The 21,728-nt window shown below is 42.8% G+C and overlaps 1 protein-coding gene across 1 annotated transcript; it reads right to left on the minus strand.

The window, feature by feature from the left end:
- Positions 1-321: 321 nt before the first annotated feature.
- LOC138177106 (butyrophilin subfamily 1 member A1-like) lies at positions 322-17,605 on the minus strand. Its single transcript, XM_069108090.1, has 9 exons — positions 17,587-17,605; positions 12,682-13,023; positions 10,944-11,042; positions 10,568-10,849; positions 8,528-8,644; positions 6,312-6,341; positions 3,870-3,896; positions 2,090-2,116; positions 322-1,389 (listed from the first exon to the last, which is right to left on the minus strand). Exons 1-9 carry the CDS (start codon positions 17,603-17,605, stop codon positions 791-793), a joined length of 1,542 nt encoding a protein of 513 aa, XP_068964191.1. The 3' UTR covers positions 322-790.
- Between the last annotated feature and the right edge of the window lie 4,123 nt (positions 17,606-21,728).

Genomic DNA, 21,728 nt, shown 5'->3' on the forward strand with positions numbered 1-21,728 from the left:
ATTTTTAGTTAATGCTGAGTCAAGGTGGAAATCTAGATTAGGGTTCAAACTTCCTTTTGAGTGAGCTGGAAATGAGGAAGGAGAGAATGCTGAAGACCAATGTGGTGTCACCAGTGGAAGGGGGCAAAAGGGGCCTATCGTGAAAGGGGTCTGGGAATAGGATGGACAAACGTGTTTGACAACCAATTATTGGCAGTACTTAGCATTCTGACACATAGCCTAGCTCCCTCTACTTACACTACCTAGTCTGAATTCTCTCCATCCTCCACCACAAGAAAAACTGGATTCATGCTTTTGTTTATTATTACTTTATTCTTCATTTAAGGCCTCATGTTAAAGATCACAGCACTGAAAAATACTCACAGAGCTTGACAATACCATGTCCTGACCCAAAGGTTTTCTACCTGTTCATCAACTCAGAGGTGAATGACCTCTCTTAGTATCTGACTCAACCTTGGATTCATAAACATCCCTCCAAATCCAAAGTAAGTGCTAAAACATGTTACATTTGTGCCCTCTCCTAAAACAAAATGGAAGAGATAGCAAGGGAAGTCCCAAGTCTGGAGGAACCCAGACCTCTATTACATACTCCCGAAGTCTAAGGCATTTGAATCCTTATCCTGCTAAAAGAAGGGGGCTGTGACTGGTCCATCTTGTAATAGTAGGGCATTCCTGAGGATCTCAGGATTCTTATGTGAGCAAAGCTAGATTAGACTGTGAAAGATTTTCCTTCACTCCTCACTAAACTTGTTTACTGACAGCTAAGTATAATGTTTCTTAAAGAGAGGGATCAGTTAGGAGCTGGGGACAGTTCTCCTGGGACACACGCTGAGCGACAATCACTTGGCCCCTCTAGAAGAGAGAGATTCTCTTTGGTCAACCTAGGGAGGATGAGGACAGCACCAGGAAAAACCCAGAAAAAGGGACAGATAGTCCCAGAAAAAGAACAATTAGGAAACGTATAAATATGTGCTCGATCTGTCACATTGTAAAATGAAACCTCTCTAGCCTCATAGTCCAGGTAAACTCCAACTCGGCTAAAGGGGCTTTTCAGAGGGAGAGGCGTCACAGGGCCGCTCAGAGCTTCATAGCAGTTTTTATAAAACCTCATGGTCCAAAACCCTTCCTCTGGAGATAGGACAATCCAACCTTTCCTGTTCACTGCTTCCCTACAAACACCCAGAGTCCAGGCTGCCCCAGTTCCCACTTCAACCTCCCAGTAATGTCTTCCAAAGTTGAAGCCCTTACTGCCCAAGACACAGGGCTGAAAGTCGAATCGTTGGCTTGTTTTAGGGACATCCTGTTCAGCATCCCCATAGGTCACCTGGCTCTGGTCATCAGATAGGATCAGAATGGGGTGAGCTGTGGCTGGGTCCAAAGTTACCTGTACTGTAAGAGAGATACATTTGGTGGGTAACACGAAGATGAAAATGACTTCCAGAACTGCACAATTAATCAGTCCTCCAGCCACCCCGATCTACCCTCACCCCATCCACTTTCTGACAAACATCTAGTTTCCGAGTAGTTCTCCAACGTCATCGGTTAGGATTGGTTATAGACCTCCGTACCGTAGCTACCTTGGAAATTAGGAAGAGTAGACAATGACTAGTGTTTAAGGTTGGCTGAACCATGGTAAGCCCTGCAGATATAAAAACAAAAATGAAACAGTCCCTACCCTCAAAGAATTTATATTCTACTGGGAGAAAACATGATTAAAAATAATTCTGCCCCATTCTTCGCTGAAAAGTCAGTTGCAAATGAAACTGATTGAATTTAAACAACTAGCTAGGCTATTTGAAAATAACCACATTTGCTCCATTAGTTTGATGGAACTCTATTGGATATTTCCAAAGTTACCTGACATTGGGTCTGGTAAAAGTGACCTCTATCTGCAACCCCAGATCAGAGGGCCACAAATGCAGACAAATGGTGCATCTGGAGTCGTGCAGACTAAACCAATTATTGACCAGGTTTCCCTTCAAAATGTGTTATTTTGAAAGAACAGAGTCAGAGTCCACAGAAAAAGCCATTGCTCTCACCTTGGGTACATACTAAAGGAAACATCTTTTCCCTTTCTTGGGAGCCTCACCTGCATGTTTCCAGGCTCTTCTCCACCCTGAAAATAGAAATTCAATTCAGTTTTGTTTTTTTTAAGATGACGGGGATGACCTGCCACACCATGGTCCCCAGTTTCCAACGGCTCCTAGGAGCAGGTTTCAAAGACAAACAAGCACAAACACAGACACTGACTAGACCAGAGGATAGGGTGGCAACAAGAGGAGAAAAATGTATCTCTGCCTTCCACTCTTCCATCTACAAGAGAACGGATTGTTTCTTTTTGCCCTCCAAAGATTCTGAGAGCATGCTCTTGGACCCTAAAGAGCCAGAATGGAAGGGTGAGTCCTATTCTGCTAGAAAAATGGCAATGCCATTGAAAACCGACTGCCTGTGATTCCAGAGTGATCATAACAGTAGATGGGAGGTAGGAAATCCAATGTTCCACTTAGTCTATGGCTCCATGTGGCTAGTGTGCACTGTCCATTCAATTCAAGGAATATTAATTAAGCACTTACTGTGTATTCCTTAATCTTAGTGCCTTGTCTCTGAGATTATCTTCAATTTATCCTGTATATCAGTCATTTGTACATAGTTTTTTTCGTGTTATCTCCTTCTTTAGATTGTAAGCTACTTGAGGACAGGAACTATTTTGCCCTTTTTTTATCTCCGGAGCTCAGCACGGTGCCTGACAGATAGCAGGTGTTTAATGAATGTTAGTTGACTGTCAGACACGGGACCTCCAAGTGATATAATGGATAAAGTTCTGGACTCAGCATCAGGCAAGCTGTGGACAGAGTGCTGTACTTGGAGACAGGAGGATCTGAGCTTAAACCAATTATTGTTAGGAAGAACTGAATTCAAATCCTGCCTCAGACATTTACTAGCTATGGGTAAGTCACATAACTTCTCTGTGCCCCCATTTGTTCCTCCATAAAATGAGGGAGTGAAACTCAGCAACCTCCAAAGTCTCTTCCAGATCTAAATCTATGATCTTATGAGAATCTCTTCAACTACAGAACCTTACTTAAACACCAGAAAATACTCAGAAGACATTAAGCTAGAAGAGCCCTTAGAAATCACATAATCCAAACCCTTCCTTTTTCAGAGGAGGTAATTGAAGCCCAGAGATGTAGTGATTCATTCAAGGTCACAGAGCAAGTTGATGGCAGAATTGGCACTGGAAACCAGGTGTTCAATGTCCCAGTCAAATGTTATTTCAATTACATTGCCCTGTCTTTCCTCTTGGGATTTAGGCAAAATTTTGATTTTGTGAATAGGGATTTCCTATTTGACTTTCAAATTTAACCAGCCAGTGGGCTGGTCCTTGTGTTTGAGTCTAAAATATATATTAGGCCCCTTAGCTAGCATTGAACTTTAAACTTTATTGAACATCCTTTTCTAAAAGTATCAAAGTATTTTTATCTCATTCACCCTCTCAGAATCATTGAAAAATGTGGACATGGAAGGAAGCAGTTATTGATTATAAAGATACATATGTGAGTTGAGTAAGATCCAAAGAAGGCAAACAACTTGCTACAGTCATTTGATAGGTAAGACCCAGAGCCAAGGCTAGAACTCATGGCTTTTGAATGATACCTAAGAGTGATAATCTGCCAAACGAAGAGGTTGAAAGTAGATAGTAGGTAGGGAGGTCTCCAAGGTAGATGTCAGATAATAGAATTGTACAAAGAGTGTTAGATCGGGGAGAGTCCTTTGAGAGTATGGAGCCCACTATCCTCACATTATAGAGTAAGAAACCAGGATTCAAGGAAGGGAAATGGTTTACTCAAGGTCTCACACACATAACTCACCTGCATCTGTAATGACTTTTTTGGCATCTGCAATTAAACAGATATAGAGATGAAATACTGATGAAACAAACGCAAAAGAACCAACTTGACCCATATAGAAAACTTACCACTTTCGTCTTGGAGAGTCACTGGTGGAAAAAGCAGACAAAAAATGCAAAGATTTTAGTTGCACGTGTAACTTTAGACACAGGGCAGGATCTTATCCTCTATAGGCCTCTGTCTCTTCTCAAGAGGTACTTTCCACATTATCACTATTCCCATTGCTAAAATACAGGACCATTATGTCTGTTCCCTCCTTGGCCAACACTTGCCAGAATTTAAGAAGCAACAGACAGTTATGGTTTTAGTTCAACCACAAAAATGTACCTGTCTCTACAAAAGTCTACATTAAGGCTATATACATGTTACACTGGGGAAAGGGAGCACAAAGTAGAGATCATTAGTATCGAAATCAGGAGACCTGGCTTTTAGCCCAGTTCTGCTACTAGAAGCTTTACTCTGACTCAGCTCATTCTCTTGACTACTCCACCTTGTCACCATTGCCTTGCCCTCTTCAGGATGACTCTGCCCTGTCAGTCTACTCACCGATTGGTTAGTCCCTGCTCAGGGTCATCATTTATTGGGGAGCCCTTACAAAACTCTTCACTGTACTCCCAGCTCAAACCATTCTCTGGATTGTCCCCATTTCCTGTTTTCATTGATCTTATCCCATTAGAAATACAAGCTTCTTGATAACCGGGACCATCTTATTTCCTTGCATTTGTATCCCAAATTCTAAGCCCAATGACTGGGAAACTGTAAATGCTGAATAAATTCTTCTCTATCTAAGGAGCTCTGTTACTAAGGAGATAATGATTTTGAGCACATCAGTTCATATCTTGGACCATATGGTCATTGTCTCCAAAATGAGCGGACTATTCCTTCTGACACCCCTTCCAAATCTGAACTGCTAGTATTGTATATAGTCTACTGATAAATTAGTTTTACTCAATTTGTTCAGTCAGGAAACTTGATTATTAGTGTTCACTCTGACACTCTGATATTAATAATTGTTTAATAAAAAGTCAAGTTATGTGATCTTCGTGAGTCTCAGTTTTCTTATTTATAAAATGGGGGCTTGAACAAGATAAGCACTAAGGTCTTGTGTGTGTGTGTGTGTGTGTGTGTGAGTGTGCTTTCAGTCATTTCAGTTGATCCAATTCTTTGTGACCCCATTTGGGGGTTTTCTTGACAAAGATACTGGAGTGGTTAGCCATTTCCTTCTCCAGGACATTTTACGGATGAGGAATGGAGACAAACAGGGGATAAGTGACTTGTCCAGGGTTACACAGCTAGTAAGTGTTTGAGACTGGATTTGAACTCATAAAAATGAGTCTTCCCAATTCCAGGTCCAGTGTTTTATCCACTAAACCACAGACCTACTATTCTAGCATCTAGAATGAATTATTATTTTAAAAAATTCATTTGCCTGATTTTTCACTGAATTCACAATATAGTTGCATGGATAAACTCAGTTACTTGGTGTTAATATTATCCTGGGGGGGGGGGGGAATCATACTCTACAGTATTGGATAGATTAAACAGTGGGAAGATGGGAAAAATTCCCTTCTTCAACAATTTATCTTTGATTGAGTGTTCAAAAGTGCATCAGGGGTCAGGTATGTGTTATGACATCTTGAAGACACACAATTATGGTGTTTGGGATTTTCCAATGCTGACAATTTCACAATAAAAGTCAATATTGTTCAGGGTAGAGAAAGGTAGCTTCAGAGTTGGGACGACCTGGGCACAATTCCTACCTCTGATATATCCTGTCTGTGTCACCCTGAGCAAGGCACTTATCCTCTGTCTGCTTCCATCTCCTCAACTATAAATGCAGATAATACCAGCACCTACCTGTCATGGTTGTCATGAGAATCAAATGAGGTAATATTGGTAGAGCACATAGCACACTGTAGGCATTTGGTAATTTTTTCCTTCTAATAAATTCATAAGTTTTATCAAAAGAATTATAGATATTTTATCTTAAGCATGTTCTAAGTGACTAGAGGAACAGGCTCATCATCAGCTTGATACATTGAGGAACTTAAAGCAGGTGGCTCAGCATTGCCCTTCAGCCTGAAGAAGCTATGAATGATTTCTTTAGACTGCAACCATCAAGAACTACATAATTCAATCCCTACCCAGACTAGTTAGTTTCACACAGAAAACTACTCCACCTGAGGACCAGCCTCTAAGGCTGCCTCTGGTCAGGTGTTTCACCAATGACATTGATCACAATAGGTTAAGTTCATCACGGAGTGTGTGGATGGTTCAGCACAACCCCTCTCCACTCCTGAAGAGAGATGAGCAGAGGAAATGTCTTAAAGAAAATGGGCTACTAAAGATGAGTCCATTGTGACCATGAAAATGAAAGTCTATCATTAAGTTATGGAATTTTACCTTTCTCTTCTTCATTTTGAGATTGATTTTCTGGAGGAAGAAAAAGAAAGAGGGAAATTATATCTCCTTGCATCTAAAAACATTAATCTTTCAATACAGCCCAGGTTCCCTCCCTGTCTAGGTTCTCTTTTCTCTTTCTAATGCCCCTCCTGAAAAGTTTTCTTTCTCATATGTTTACACATTCTTGTCCCCAGTAGGATCCAGTGAGTTCCCTGAGTGAAGAGGCTGTTTTGTTCTTGCCTTTTATATCCCTGGCACTTAAATCATTGTCTGACCTATAACAGGCACTTAAGAAATGCTTCCTGAAATAACAAATGAATGAAAGATCATTTGTGGAGTCAAAATTCACTTTCAGATACTAGGTTGTCCATTCTGCCTATGAAAATGTCATTCTCTTCACTCATTTTCTTAGTTATTCTCCATGGATCTTATTAAACAAATTCCTTGGAGTAGATGGATTCATTTCTGTGATGCTAGATAATTGTGTACAGTTTCCATCAGTCAAGGGACTGAGATCGAACAAGAGAATCCCTCATTTTCTTTGAAGCACAGCTCAAGTGCTACCTTCTTCATGCTTCCCTACTTGATTCACCCCCCATCATTAGTACCTCACTCCCCACCAAATTGCCTCATACTAATTGTGTATGTATCATACATTTTTGTTGGTCTCTCCCCACCTAGAGAATATAAGTTCTTCAAGAGCCTAGTGCATAGTCCCTGGCATATAGAAGGTGCTTAATAAATGCTTGTTCAGGGCATCTACCTGCTTCCGTGGATAGAATGCCAGGCCTAGAGGTAGGAAGACCTGAGTTCAGATCTGGCCTCAGACACTTACTAGCTGTGTTGGCTTGGGCAAGTCATTTAATCTGTTTGCTTCAGTTTCCTCATCTGTAAAATGAACTGGAAAAGGAAAAGGCAAAACCATTCCAGTATCTCAATCAAGAAAACCCCCAAACGGGATCATGAAGAGTTGGACACAACTGAAACAACTCAATAAACAACAACAAAAAGCTTGTTTATTGATGTGAAGTTGGGTAGCAGATGCCTCTAGAAGATTAGTGATGGGGAAAGACTAAAATAACTGGGGCTTTTGAACAGAACCCTGGATCCAGGAACAGAAGATGGGGGGTGCAAACCTGGTTCTCCCAATTACTCCTGGTGTGGCTGTGGGCAAGTCCCTTAACCTCTATGACACTGAGAAGGTAAAATGAAGTACTTGGACAAGGGTCAGAGAATCAGAGATTTCCAGATGAAGGACGCCTTGGAGGTCATCCAGTCCAAACCCCCCACACTTTACAAATGAGGAAACTGAGGACCAAAGAGGTTAAAGTGATCTGCCTGAGGTCACATAAGTAGTAAATGTCAGCAGTAAAGGCTAAACGGCTTTGAATCACTTCCATCTTTAACGTAAAATCCAGAGGAGAGAGAAAGTAAAGGGGGCACATTTATAGAAGAAGGAAGAATATTTGTGAAGAGATATTGAGCAGTTGCTGTTCTCTGTCCCCACAGAAAGACAGAGCTGGCATTACACCGGCTGGAGGAGAAGAAAGTAGGAGAAGCTGAGGTTGGCTCTCCTGGCCACAGAAGCAAGAAAAGCCTCTGCTCTGCCAACTGAGCAAGTCCACAGCCCTAAAGATCTCCAAGAGTGGAAAACTCGCCTGCTCTCAGCCTGGAAGGAGTTTTTGCCTCCATGAAGAGAAGGAAATAAATTAGACAATCTTGTAAGGTTTCTTCTAGATTTGGGGTTCTGACTTATTAGGAGTGTGTTCAGTCATGTCCAATTCTTCATGACCATGGAGTCTTCTAAGCTAAGGCAACCAGGGTTAAGTGACTTGCCCGGGGTCTCACAGCTAGTAAGTGTCTGGGGCCATATTTGAACTCACAAAGAGGATTCTTCCTGACTTCCTGCCCAGCCCTATTCACTGAGCCACCTAGGTGTCTCCTTAGCTAGCCCGCCTAGCTAGCCACCCCTAGGAAAGGGGTGTAGTTGGGCATAAAATTGAAGTAAATCTTCAGGGGATTCACTCTTTCCCTCCTAAAATGTCTTAGACCCCAGGGTCACTGGGCATGTACTAGCTTCCACACTGGGCTCTTTTCCCTCCCCTTTAAGGTCCTCATTGTTCTGAGTGACAGAACCATCCTCTCTGCCGGCTTTCTACTCCACAGCTTCAAGACCAGCTTAACTGCTCCCCCTTGAGGCCATTTCCCCATCATACCTCTTGCCTTGCATTGCTTCCTGATGAAGTAAACGCTCCCCAAAATGAAGAGTCCCATGATTTGGAGGCCTGTTACAAAAGCAAGGATCCAGGCACAATACGTTGAGGAAAGGGATGCTGAAAGACAAAGCCTCAGAGTCAGCATTCTGACAACTTCAACTCTGTAAGTTCCTGACTCTTAAGATTGAACTACATACTCTCTGAGGTCCATTCAAGCTAATAAACCTGGAGTAATAGGGGAGAAAAAAAAACTTTGGTGATGACTCTCATATATCCAAAGCCCTTGCAATTAGCAAAGTGCTTACCTCACTACAATCCTGAGAGATAGGCAGTATATCTGCCCATTATCCTCATTTTGCAGATGAGGAAACTGAGGCTCAGAGAGAGAGATCATGTGATTTACCCAATCTGATGCAGTTAATTAGCGATGGATCTGGGACACAAGCCCAGCGGTGTCTGAAATGAAGACTATATGAATCACTAAATCTGCTTCTATCAACCTCAGGCAGCATGGTTCTGTGGGAGAAGCACTGCCTTTTTCATCAGAGGACCTCAGTTCAAAATTGTATTTCTGGTGGTTCCTACCTTTACTTCCTTGGGCAAGTCCCTGGACTTCAGTTTCCTCCTTTGTAAAAATGAATGGATTGGGATAGATGGCCATTCTTGTCCCTTCCCACTCTACATACAGGATCCCATGATCTATGAACTGCACCATGTATTAGAATTTACATTATTCCAAAATACGTGGATTTAAAATGAATATTTAAACAGTTTGATTCCCCCAAAACTAAATTGCTACAGTTTGTGTTCCCTCATCAGAATGCTGGGCAACTGTAACCTACATCATGTTATATGTCGGTTATAGAGTGGGAAGAGCATTGTCTCTGGAATCAGAGAATCTGCCTTCAAGTCCTTGCTCTACGTCACCTTGGGAAAACCAATTTCCTCCTCTGTAAAAATGGCAGTATTGAATTAGCTCATAAATTTAAAGCCAGAAGGGATCCTTGAGGTCATTTAGTCCAACTCCTTCATTTTACACATGAGGAAACTGAGGCCCAGAGAGTTGTGACCTGCCCAAGATCACATAGGCAGCAAAAAGTAAAGGCAAAATTTGGACCTAAATTCCCTGACTTCAAATCTGTTAGTCTTTCCAGGTCACCACATTTCCTTTTTGATTCCTAATATCCCTTTTAACTCTAAAACAAGATATCTTTGGAGGTCTTTAGAAATAGGAGCTTCTCACAGGGGTCCTGGTTTGTTGTTCAATAATTCGTGGGAGAAGCAATATGATTTAGTGGAAAGAATACAGGATCTACAGTGAGAAGACCCAAGTTCTATTCTTGGCATTGCCACTAACAACCTTGGGCAGCTCACCACACCCACCTTGGCTTCAGTTTCCTCAACCATTTTATGATGGAATCAGACTAAGTGCTCTCTCAGGGTCCTTCCAGCCCTCAATTATTATGCTAGACTCACCCTGACTTCCATTTCTAAATCCTGTTGTGTTCTAATAGAAAAGGAGGAAATCCTCTTTGTTGTAAAGCTTTAACATATGAGGTGCTAAGATAATGGGTGATATGTAGAATGGTGAAGGTTGCAGTGTTTTTGTAGTGTTTTCAGGACTGTGCAACACAATGCCATTTTCAGTTAATCTTTGGGACCACGAAAATAACCAGCTTTTCTGTATAGTAAAATCCAGCAGGGGGTGGCTAAGTGGCGCAGTGAATAGAGCACCGGCCTGGAGTCAAGAGGACCTTAACACAAAAACTAGCCGTGTGACCTTGGGCAAGTCCCTTAACACCAATTGCCCTCCAAAAAGCAAAAAAAAAAAAAAAACGAACTAAAATGCAGCAGATTATAGAAAAAAATTCTAAACAAAATTACCACAAAATATATAAACATCTGGACATAAACCTACCAACATTCACCCAGGTCTTGTATGAAAACTATTTGAAAACACTAAACAGAAGTGAATGCCTTAAGTCACTGTATGGAAACTTTAGCTCAGATGCTTCATTCCATAATATAAAAGGGACCAACCTTTTGAGGGAAATGATGCTGTCTTCTGCTTCCCAAAGAGAGGGTGCCAAATAGAGCAAAACACATCTTTGGTGTAATTGGCTTGGACGACTAGAGATGCTTCTATTTGGAAAAGGTCTTCTCCATCCTGAGAATGAGACTCTGACAGGGGCAGCAAGCTCTCTCCCTGAACGCCTTGCCATCCCACTTGGGGCTTCGGGTACCACCCATTTGATCGGCACAGGAGCAGAATTTCTCCATCCTTTAGAGGTTCCACGTCAATCTGGGGATCTGTTCCCCAAGCTGGGAGAGAAGCAAATAGGAACAAATAATGTTTTATTAATCACTCAAAATGTACATGAACAGCTAGGATGAAGAAAAGATCACCTTCCCTTACTGACACCATCAGCCTTTCCCAAAAGTTCACTCGATACTTTGATGCTCTTTCTCATTCGTTCATTCAATAAACGTTGGCTATAAAGTTCTGTGCTAAATACTGGAAAATAAAGATGAAATATTCCTATTCTTGCCCTCAAGGAATTCGAAATCTAACAGGGATTAGACCTATAATTTCATTGGTACAAAGAGCTGGATGGAAAATCCCCTCTTTTGATGCAGATAAGCACATTTTCTGTAGCTTATATTCTTAAATTGCCTTGTGACTAGAGGTTGTGACTTGTCCAGGGTCACACAGACAGCATGTGTCAGGAGTGAGACTTAGGTCTTCCTGACTTCAAGACCAGTGTATTCATTGTATATATGGTAAGTATATCCTTAGATCTGTACGTGCTGTGTCTCCATTAGAACACAACCTTTCTGACGACAGGAACTGTATCACTTTTGTCTTTGTATGGTCGGCCTTAGCCAGAGATGTTATTTGATTAATTGGATTATTGAATAATAACTCACATTTCTATGAAGCTTAAAGGTTTATAAAGCCTCTTCCTCACAATTCTGGGAAAGAAGTAGGTTGCTATTCCCATTTTACAGAGGAGGAAACTGAGGTTCAGAGAGGCTCAATCATTTGTCCAGGGTAGCACAGCTAGTCAATATCAGAATGTGAACTAAAGGCAGGTTTTCTGATGTCAAGACCAAATGTAAGTGATTTACTTTATAGGCCTTAAAGAGTCATATAGGGGCGGCTAGGTGGCGCAGTGAATAGAGCACCTGCCCTGGAGTCAGGAGGACCTGAGTTCAAATCCGGTCTCAGACACTTAACACAAAAAAACTAGACATGTGACCCTGGGCAAGTCACTTAACCCCAATTGCCCTCCAAAAGGCAAAACAAAAAAAAGAGTCATATAAATATAATATTAAATAATGATTTGTCATTGTATCCATAACATGTTCTGCTGTACCAAGTAAGATTCAATAAATATTGGTTGAGCTAAGTCATAGCTAGAGAAGAAGAAAGGAAAATTATTCAGGAGGATGCTCTCTTTCTTGCCATCATAAATTCCAGGAGGCATTAGCCAGGAAGATGGCTCTCCCATTTGGTCCCAGCAGCCTTTTTACCCTAGAAGATTCCTCTGCTCCTGCTGCCCCTTTCTCTGATTTGTCATTTCCTCCTAGACCCTCTGCCTTAAGGAAGTACCACAGCCAGGCATGTTCACCATACTCCCCCAATAGGTACCAGAATCTCTAGACTTTCTCTCTCCATTTTTCAGCTTCCTTTCTAATGTTGTCTTCCCAGTTAGGAGGTAAGCTCTTTGAGGGCACAAACTGTCTTTTTGCTTGTATTTCCAGAAGTGAGCACTGTGCATAGCAAAGAGCGAGTGCTTAATAAATGCCAACTGACTTGATTGGAACCCCAGTGGCATCTCTAAAGAGGTAGTTTTGCTTGGGAGGTGGACTTCTCTGGCTCCTATCACAGTACAATCATTGTATAGAGATGGACAAGAAATCCTTCGAGAGTGAAACTGAAGCTTGTATTATACTGGACACCAGACCCTACTGGCCTTCTGAGTCCTGATGCTTCCATGAAAGGAAAGGACATCAAATTTTGAAGTGAGGGGCTTTAGAGATGACTTAGTTCAAATCCCTCCACCTCGTTAAATAGATGAGCAAAAAGAGTCCCACAGAAGGGAAGTGACTTGTCAAAGGTCAAAGCCCAAATCCTTGGCAATATTCCTGACCTGCCACCTTGAGCTCCAGAGCGTCTGTCCGTTGGCCGCTGTCATCTTGAAGAACACATTGGTATTCTCCTTCATCAGAGACTCTGACCTGGTGAATCTTCAAGACTGTGCTTCCTTTAGTGAGGTCATCATTCAATAAGCTGATTCTTCCTGAATACTCTATCAGCTGCTTTCTAGTGACATTCTCTCCATCATGATATTTGACGTTGGTCCTGGTGACTCTGTACCAACAAATTTCCATGTGATCTGCATTCTTCTCAGGATATAAATCACAGGGTAATGTGATTTCTTCTCCCAATAAAGCAACTATAGGTTCCCTAGGACCAGTCACCGTGGACTGTGCTGAAAAAGGACCAGAAACACAAGATTAGAGTGAGATTATGTACGGCGTTAAATACATGAGCTGATGGTAAAATTCTCCAGACTCCTCTACTAGCCAGTACATCAAGATGTCTTGGAGCATCATGAATGTTGGCTTGGAATGTTGGGTATCTTAGCCTGTTTTATTCCTCTTTGGGGATGAAGAGTTTGAGAGTTTAGTCCTAGCAGTGGGAGGAGGCAGGAGGTTAATTGGTGGGTGAGGGCAGATGTATATAGACCCTCCACCCAATATTCCAAGGAAGTGGTTAGAAGAAAATTGTGGATGGACTATTCATAGTAATGTGTTAATATAGCATTTTATATTTAAAAGGATTTTTCACGTATGACTTCATTTGAATCTCACAAGCCTGTAACATAGGAACAGCCCCATTTATATATATGGAAAGTGAGGCTGATCCCCTAACCAAGTCACCCAAGTGACTCATCCAGGGTCACCTAGTAACAAGTAGCAGAGCTACTGTAAAAGGGTAGGCAAGTACACAGGTGTGGATTGGACTAGAAAAGGTTGTGGAGCACTGGGTGGGATTTTGAGATCTACCTGGTTTAGGTAGAGAGGGTGGGAAGAAAGGAAGGAACAAATGAATGAATGGAGGTAGGAAGGAAAGCAGAAAGGGATGGAAGGAAGGAAGGAAGGAAGGAAGGAAGGAAGGAAGGAAGGAAGGAAGGAAGGAAGGAAGGAAGGAAGGGAGGGAGGGAGGAAGGGAGGGAGGAAGGAAGGGGGGAGAGAGGGAGGGAGGGAAGGAGGAGGATTTCTTCAATGCCTATTGTGTGCCAGGCACTGTCCTGAGTGCTTTACAAATTGCTATCTCATTTGATCCTCACAACAGTCCTGAGATATAGGTGCTATTATTAGCCCCATTTTACTGATGAGGAAACTGAGGCTGACAAGGATCACACAACTAGTCAGTATCTACAGCAGAATTTGAACTCTGCTCTTTCTGACTGCAGGCCCTGTGTATCGGCTATGGTTCACCCTCAGCATACTTCCCTTTCGGCAATACGGGATGCAATAATGCATCTTCTGAAACCAAAAAGAGGAGAAAACCCCCTTCATTTGTTGCTTCTGGGAGGAAAAAGTGAGTTAAATTCTCCCCACCTCAGTACTCACCTTTACAAGGCCCAACACCATGAGTCCTCCCCGTTTCTGACTTGAATCTGTAGTTTGGAGAATGAGGACCTGCTTGATTCCTGTCCAAATGACTCTTAGCACTGCCTCTGGGATCACTCCTCCAACTTCTACTAGCTTTCTTTCTCTTAGTAGTGTAGGGATAACCCTTAAGGGCACCCACCAGAGTGCTTCTCACTAATCATCGGCCAGAAGACTCAGTTAGCTTTTAGAAAAGGATGTTTGCTCAGGTGGTATAACAGAGACAGATGACACAAGACATCCCTTCCTCCCAAGTCTAAAATCTCCTGTCTCACAAATATACCAAGATCCATGAGACTCTAGAGAAAAAAATAAAATGACATCAAAGGCCATAAAACCTGCCATCGTGGAAGGATCCAGAATTAGTTATAGCTGAATGTGAATTAAGGAGAAGCAGTTTGCACAGTGACTTTAGTTAAAGTCATGAATTCATATCCCACTTCTGACACATGCCTGCTGTGTGACCCTGAACAAGTCACTTACCCTCTGATTGCCCCAAACAAGTCTCCAGGCCTCTAAGTTAGAAAGATATGAATCTTCATTGGTAGAGGGAGCTTTCTCTCTTGAAGTTCCCTATACCAATACAGATCTCATCAAATAATAATAATAATAAGGGTCAGCCAGGTGGCACAGTGAATAAAGCACCCACCCTGGAGTGAGGAAGACCTGACTTCAAATCCAGCCTCAGACTCTTAACACTTACTAGCTGTGTGGCCTTGGGCATGTCACTTAACCCCAATTGCCCTCCCTTTCCCCCCTCCACAAAGCAAGACACAAAACAAAAAACAAAAAGTGTTAAGTTGACTTCCACACATAGACAACTCCCTTTTAAAATGATTTCAGCATCAGAGAATAGGTAGGAAAGTGTTTTGAAGAAAGTAGTATATCATCCCTAGGACCCACAAAATCATTATTGCCCACTAGCTCTCCCATATGCAATGGGAGTCTCTGCAGGATGAGTAACCTCCCATCCTCCAACCTTTTCCCATAGGTCTTTTGCTGTGGTAGATTAGCCCTGGCTCATCTTGCATGTCCCTGCCTTACATGATGCCTTCAAGGCTGACCACTGGCCACAGGGTTCCACTCTGATCCCATAACCCTCAGGGCCCAAGTTCTGGAGAAAAAAGTCAGAATGCCCACCTGAAATCCATGGAGTTACCTGAAGAAGAAGGCACAGGACACAGCTGGGCATACAGGAGCCTAGGGGTGCTGCCATATCTATCAGGGCTGTAGACACAGAGATCCCACAAAAGGAGTCAGACAGAAACCAACAAGGAATAACTGAGGGGAAGAGAAAGAGGAACTGAAAGGACTGGCTTCACCTCTCTGCCCATTCTCTGATGCCACAACTACCTTGGCAAGTTGATCTCAATGCAGGGTCACCTCCTGCAAATCCTAACTCCATGGCGTTGAGGAAGGAAGGGGAAAGAGAAATTCAAGAAGGAGAGAGGGAGATTGTGAGGGGGCAATAAAAAGAAAAATAAAAGAAATGAGAAGGAAAGAAAGAGGGAGGGGGAAAGAAGGCAACAGAAAGGCAGAAAGGAAGGAAATGATAAATAAGATGAGAGGGGGATCTAGAGGACAGGGGAAGGAGACAAGGTGGGGATGAGGTTGGGGCAGGAACCCTAACCCACTCCTTCAGAGCTTTTTCCTTTGCTTTCCTGTCTCTGTCTCTCTGTCTCTGCTTCTGTCTCTCTTCTCTCTGTCTGTCTCTCTTCTGTCTCTCTGACTTTCTGTATCTGTCTCTGTCTGTCTCTTCCTACCACTCCTTCCCTCCCTTTTTAACCTCTACCTCCTCTACTTGCTTTCTTTCCTCTTTCCCTTCTCTCCTACGTAGGCCTGAGATGCCAGTGGTGCCCTTGTGTGATAGTAATGGCATTTAAAGATTCCCCTGTATTGGCTTGGTTTTCAAATTGATTGTGTTAAAACCCAGAGCTTATTAATCCCACCTGTGGGATGGACTTGTTGATGTGAAAAGAGAGTCCTGAACTGGGAGGAGCTGGTGAAGTAGATTTGGAGAGACAAGAGAGAGGCAGAAGAACTTTTTTTTTTTGGAAGTAGCACCTCGTGGAGAGAGAGAGACTAAGAGAATTGCTGGTGGCCGCTTTGAATTGCCCTGGACTTTTGAGACCTGCCCCCTGAGCTGCCAAGGACTGAGGAGACATGGCTGTCTTGCTGGTACTTTGTCTGTTTTGATGTTGTTTTGCCAGATTTGTCCACTGGTGAAAGACAGTCCTGTTGTTGAAGAAGTCCTGGAACCTGGCTTTTGGCTAAGAAGCCCTGAGACTGTCCTGCAGACAGAATGAATACTGTCCACTGGTGAAGGACAGTGCTGTTGTTGCAGGGGTCTGGGAACCTTTCTGTTGGTTCAGAAGCCCTGAAGAAGGATTTTCTTGTTGTATGTTTACAGAGATCCTAGGAGAGGGTTTTGCTAATGTTTTCAGGGGTTCTAGGATTGTTCTACAGACAGAGGATGAATTAATGGAGGGACTGGCAATGTATCTTGTGGCCTTGCTAAGCCTTGTCTCCCCAGGAACTAAGATTGCTGAGAACTTGCCTCATGTCAAGATGAAGAAAAGACCTCCATTTGGGTATTAGGTGCTGTGTTTAAACTTGATGTAACTCTGAGGTAGATTCAATTGTGATCCAGGGGTGGGGAACTTTTGACCTTTTTGTATTCTATGGTTGAGCAAATGAATGTACTTTACTTAGATTGGAAACTAATCTCCATTTGAGAAGAGGGGCTTTGTGGTGGACTAAATGAAGGTATAGCCTAGGGGGTGGAGAAGTATTTAGACCAGGAACTTTGTAATTGATTGAATGATTGGAAGGTCCTGGGGTGGGGTAGTACTTGGAGATTATTTAATCACGTTTAGTAAATGCTGTATTTGGAATGATGTCATGTTTTGATCTTCTCTGTTTTTGGTTTGTCACTGAATAAAATGGAGAGCGCCTATGCTGGTATTCTGAACCTTGGGAAGTTGCCTTTGCTTGGCATTACATTACACCTTGGCAGACTCATTGCTAAGGTACATAAAGTTATTGACCGGCTGTGACTCAGAGAAAGGCAACAAACTGAGGAGAAAGAAGCACCTTGCCTCAGTGGTGCCAACAATGGCTAGAGATTTCCACCCCCCCCCCCCCGACTCTCCTACCCCCAGTATTTGTCCCTATAAACAGGGCTTTAACCATTTTGAAAATACTTCGTTCTTGCCAGCTATGCTGGACATGCATGGAACAGCTTTCACTTAGATTAAAATGTGCTTGGGAAGTGAAGGATGGAGAGAGGGGTGCAACTTGTGTGACCCAAAGGAAGCCCAGTCCTCCTGCCCCCCCATCCCGAGCAGCCCTGCTCAGTCTCATGGCTTGGCACTCACCAGACCAGAGTGTCAGCATGGCCATCGGCCAGGACATGAGCAAGGATTCACCCACCCACCTGTAAATCCTGGGGGAGTTCTGAGAGGAGGAAGGAGCTCTGAGATGCTCAGTCTCTGCCTTGGTTTCTCAAGCTGCAAGGCCCAGAGGCCCCACAACAGTTCAGATTCTGGGACTTCCTGGATCATTCACCACTTGTGAAAATGAAAGGAACAGAGGTGGACCCTGACCTCTCCCCAGCCTGCCCAACCCCGTTCAAGAGGTGGCCATAAAAGCCTCTTTCTGAGAATGAATGCAAAGCCTCTCATAAGGAATCAACCTGCTTTGCTTGGCCATGCTCAGGGGGGCATCCCCAAGGCCTAGCCCAGAGTAAGGGCATAGAAACAGCTGAGTGGAACAACAGCCCCAGAGCTGGGCTTGGAGTCAGAAAGAGCTGGATTCAAATCCTTTCTCAGATGCTTCCTAGCGTGTGACCCTAGGCAAGTCATTCAACCTTGTTTTGCCTAGGTTCCCTCATCTGAAAAATGGGAATGAAATACCACCTGCCCCCTAGGATTGTTGTGAGGGCCAAATGGAAAAAGTAAGAGAAAGAGAGTGAGCATTTAGAAAGCACCTACTATGTTCCAGGGGCCAAGCTAAGCACTCTACAAATATCTAATTTGATGCTCACAACAATTCAGTGAGGGAAGTGCTGCTATTGCCCCCATTTTACAGTAAAGGAAACTGAAACAAACATAGGTTAAGTGACTTGCCTAGGGTAACACAATTAGGAAGTGTGTGGGGCTGAACTTGAATTCGGGTCTTCTTGACTCCAGGCCCAGTACTCTAGCTGCCCTAAAATAGTCAACATTTATCTAGTGCTTTAAGTTTTTCAAAGCGTTGCACACAACAACCTCACAAGAACCCCGATAGGTGGGTGCTATTATAACCCACATTTTATAGGAGAGGAGACTGAGACAGAGAAGTGAAGTGACTTGCTCAGGGTCACAGAACTAGGAAGTGTCCGAGGAAGGTTTCAGACATCCTCACTCCAAATCCAACACTATCCACTGCACCACTTTGCTGTCTCTAAATGGAAGAATATTTGTAAGGAGAATTGCAAATACTAGCTGATGATGATGAGGGTGATGATGAAGGTTATGAAGGTGATGATGAAGGTGATGAGGGTGGTCATGATGAGGGTGATGATGAAGGTTATGAAGGTGATGATGATGATGGTGATGAAGGTGATGAGGGTGGTCATGATGAGGGTGATGATGATGATGATGATGAGGGTGGTGATGATGATGATGATGAGGGTGATGATGATGATGATGAAGATGATGATGATGAGGGTGGTGATGAAGGTGGTGATGAGGGTGATGATGATGATGAAGGTGATGATGATGAGGGTGGTGATGAAGGTGATGATGAGGGTGATGATGATGATACCTGTGGCATGATGAAAAATGCCTCCCACCTCTTAGCAAAGTTGTGACAGACCAGAGGAACAGAATAAGACACAAATTCTCAGACATGGTCACTTCATTGATTTGTTTTACTAGACTAAACATATTTGTCCCAAGGAAGGGCTTCTACTCAGAAAGGGAAGGGGAGAGTTTACTAGGCATTGTTAGACATAAAAAACAAGCATCAATGTGTACCTTAATGTAATTTGGATTTGAAGATCCCTTTTGTGTTGGCAAAGGTAGCAGGTACTTAGCACTTAGTAACTGATCAAGCCTCTGATTGGGGAAAGAGAAGGTATGAACTCCTGTCTCCTGTTACTGATGTAACAGGAAATTGGCTGAAGGAAGCAGGTAATACTGTGTATATAAGAGAAGCACAGTCAGAATTTCCTGAGACCGAGATATGGTGGCAGAGCAGCTACAGAAGAATGGAGAGCTGAGTCCTGAGAACTTGTGGTGCTGGAGCTTCTTCTGAAAAGGAGCCCAGAGCCAGGAGCTGGAGCCAGGAGCCCAGGTGACTGAAGCATGGCCAGGATGCTGAGACTTTGTTTGTTTGTGGCTTGGTTGAGCCTTGAATTCCCTGGAGCAGAAATGATGAAGGATCTGACATGGATCAGACCCTGTGAACCCAGTGTGGAGCAGGACCTGCCCAGAGAGCTGGTCAAGCAACTGGGAGCTGTCTGCCATTGAACCCAGGTGACAGTCTGGTGAATCCAGGTAGAATCTGGGACCATGGAAGGGGATCCAGGGAATCTGACAACAGGTCCCAAGTCAAGATGAAGAAAAGACCTCTCCTTGGGTACTGAGTAATTATGGAATTATAGTTTACTAGTGACCTAAGGGGGGGGGAGGGTTTTGTGTATGATACTTAGTAAGACTTTGCTGAATAAGGACTGATTGTACTTTGAGTACTTTGAGATATTGTTACTGATAAGTGACTGATTAAGTTAATCAAGATTTTGCCCCATGATGACTATTGTACTTTGAGACTACTGATAAGTGACTAATTGAATTAACTTAAGAGTGACTATTTTACTTTGAGACTATGTTGTGAATATTATATTGTGATTTTCTGTGATAAGCTGTAATATGGTGAATGCTGTATTTTGAATTATGCTGTACCTTGATTTTCCATGGATGTTTTGCTTTTGTTATGGAATAAATAGAATGATCGCTATACTGAGTAATCAGAAACTTAAAAAGCTGTTCATAGTAGCATTCTTCTGGAAAGCTTCTGTGCATGGCATTACACAATGAAATATATTTTAATGCACCAAAGAAAAAATAAATATGGAGGAGATACAAATAGTGAGATTTTGTTTTGTTGCTGTTGTGTCTTTTAGGTGTAACGAGGGACTGACCAATAAGAGCTCAGTCTTTAGAGCATCCATAATGCCCTCGTCCCAGTACCAAGCCTCATGTAGCTGCTTCCAGGCATTCCTTGTGGAGGGATTCCAATTCAGAGCTTGTACAAATCCAATAGAAGGTAGATGTGTGGGGAAAGGGGAGGCTGAATGACCTCTAAGTGACAAGAATACTACTTCCAGCATTAGTACCCAGATATTGAAAGTCCTCTTCCCCTTTAAGGAGCCCCCAAGGAGTAAGGAGTTTCCAAGACCCCTTCTCACCGATCCCTGATAGAGGATGAAATAGTTACGAATTCCAAGCATTGTCTGGTCCGTGATTCAGGCTGATCCTGCCTCAATGACTGCATAGCCACTCCTCTAGAAAGTTCTGTGAGTGCCTAACATCATGCCCCTCACCACAGCTACAAAAAAAAGGCGTGGTTTGTGTTTGCCCAATGACTTTCCTAAGGCTTCCTGAGATGAAGGGTTGAACTTTAGCTGACAATGGACACTTTCTGCCTTTGCTTATGGTTCAGACGAGTACGTAAAGAAATGAGGTTTCACCGCCGTTGGGAAAGGCAGTGAAGGAGAAAATTGAATACCACACAACATGGGAGAAAGGACTGACCCACACTGTAGCTTTGATCTACTTGGGCCTGCTGATGTTATGGTGATTTTACTAATTAAACGGTTTGGTTTTCTCTCTGACAGGCAGTTAGGACAATATGTTAGCAGCTTAACAGTTAACAACAGAGAATTTTCAAAGCTGGGTTGAACCAGTTTAAAAAATGCAAACTACAGAAGTCAGAGTAAAGAGAACAATTCACAAATCACAAGAAGCAGTAATGTAAACATATGCGCAGAGAAGAAATCGAAGAATGTGCCAGAACTTTCACAGGATCTCGGATACACGTAGTGACCTTTTGCTGCTGTTCAGTCCTACTCGATCCCATTTAGGTATTTTTTGGCAAGGATCCTGGAGTGATTTGCCATTTCCTTCTCCAGTTCATTTTACAAATGAGGAAACTGAGGGTTAATAGGATGAAGTGACTTGCCCAGAGTCACACAGCTAGGAAGTGTTTGAGGACAGATTTGAACTCAGGAAGAGGAGTCTTCCTAACTCCAGTCCAGTCACTCCTAGCTGCCCATTTAGCCCTAAAAGCCAAGTAATCCAATTCACACTTGAATGAGAATCCCTTTTGCAACTTGTATAGCTTTTGCTTGACTTTAAAAAGGGAGGTTTAATTTCTTTTCCTTTTTATAAAATAAAATTTGTGAAGAGCTCAACACAGTTCCTGGCACAAAGAGGGTACTTACTTCATCCCCTTCTACTTCCCTGTAGTTCTTTTT

Source organism: Petaurus breviceps, unplaced genomic scaffold, assembly GCF_028583685.1.
Source record: "Petaurus breviceps papuanus isolate PSGF00001 unplaced genomic scaffold, PetGlider_PUasm1.0 90330, whole genome shotgun sequence".
NCBI classification, from domain to species: Eukaryota; Metazoa; Chordata; class Mammalia; order Diprotodontia; family Petauridae; genus Petaurus; species Petaurus breviceps.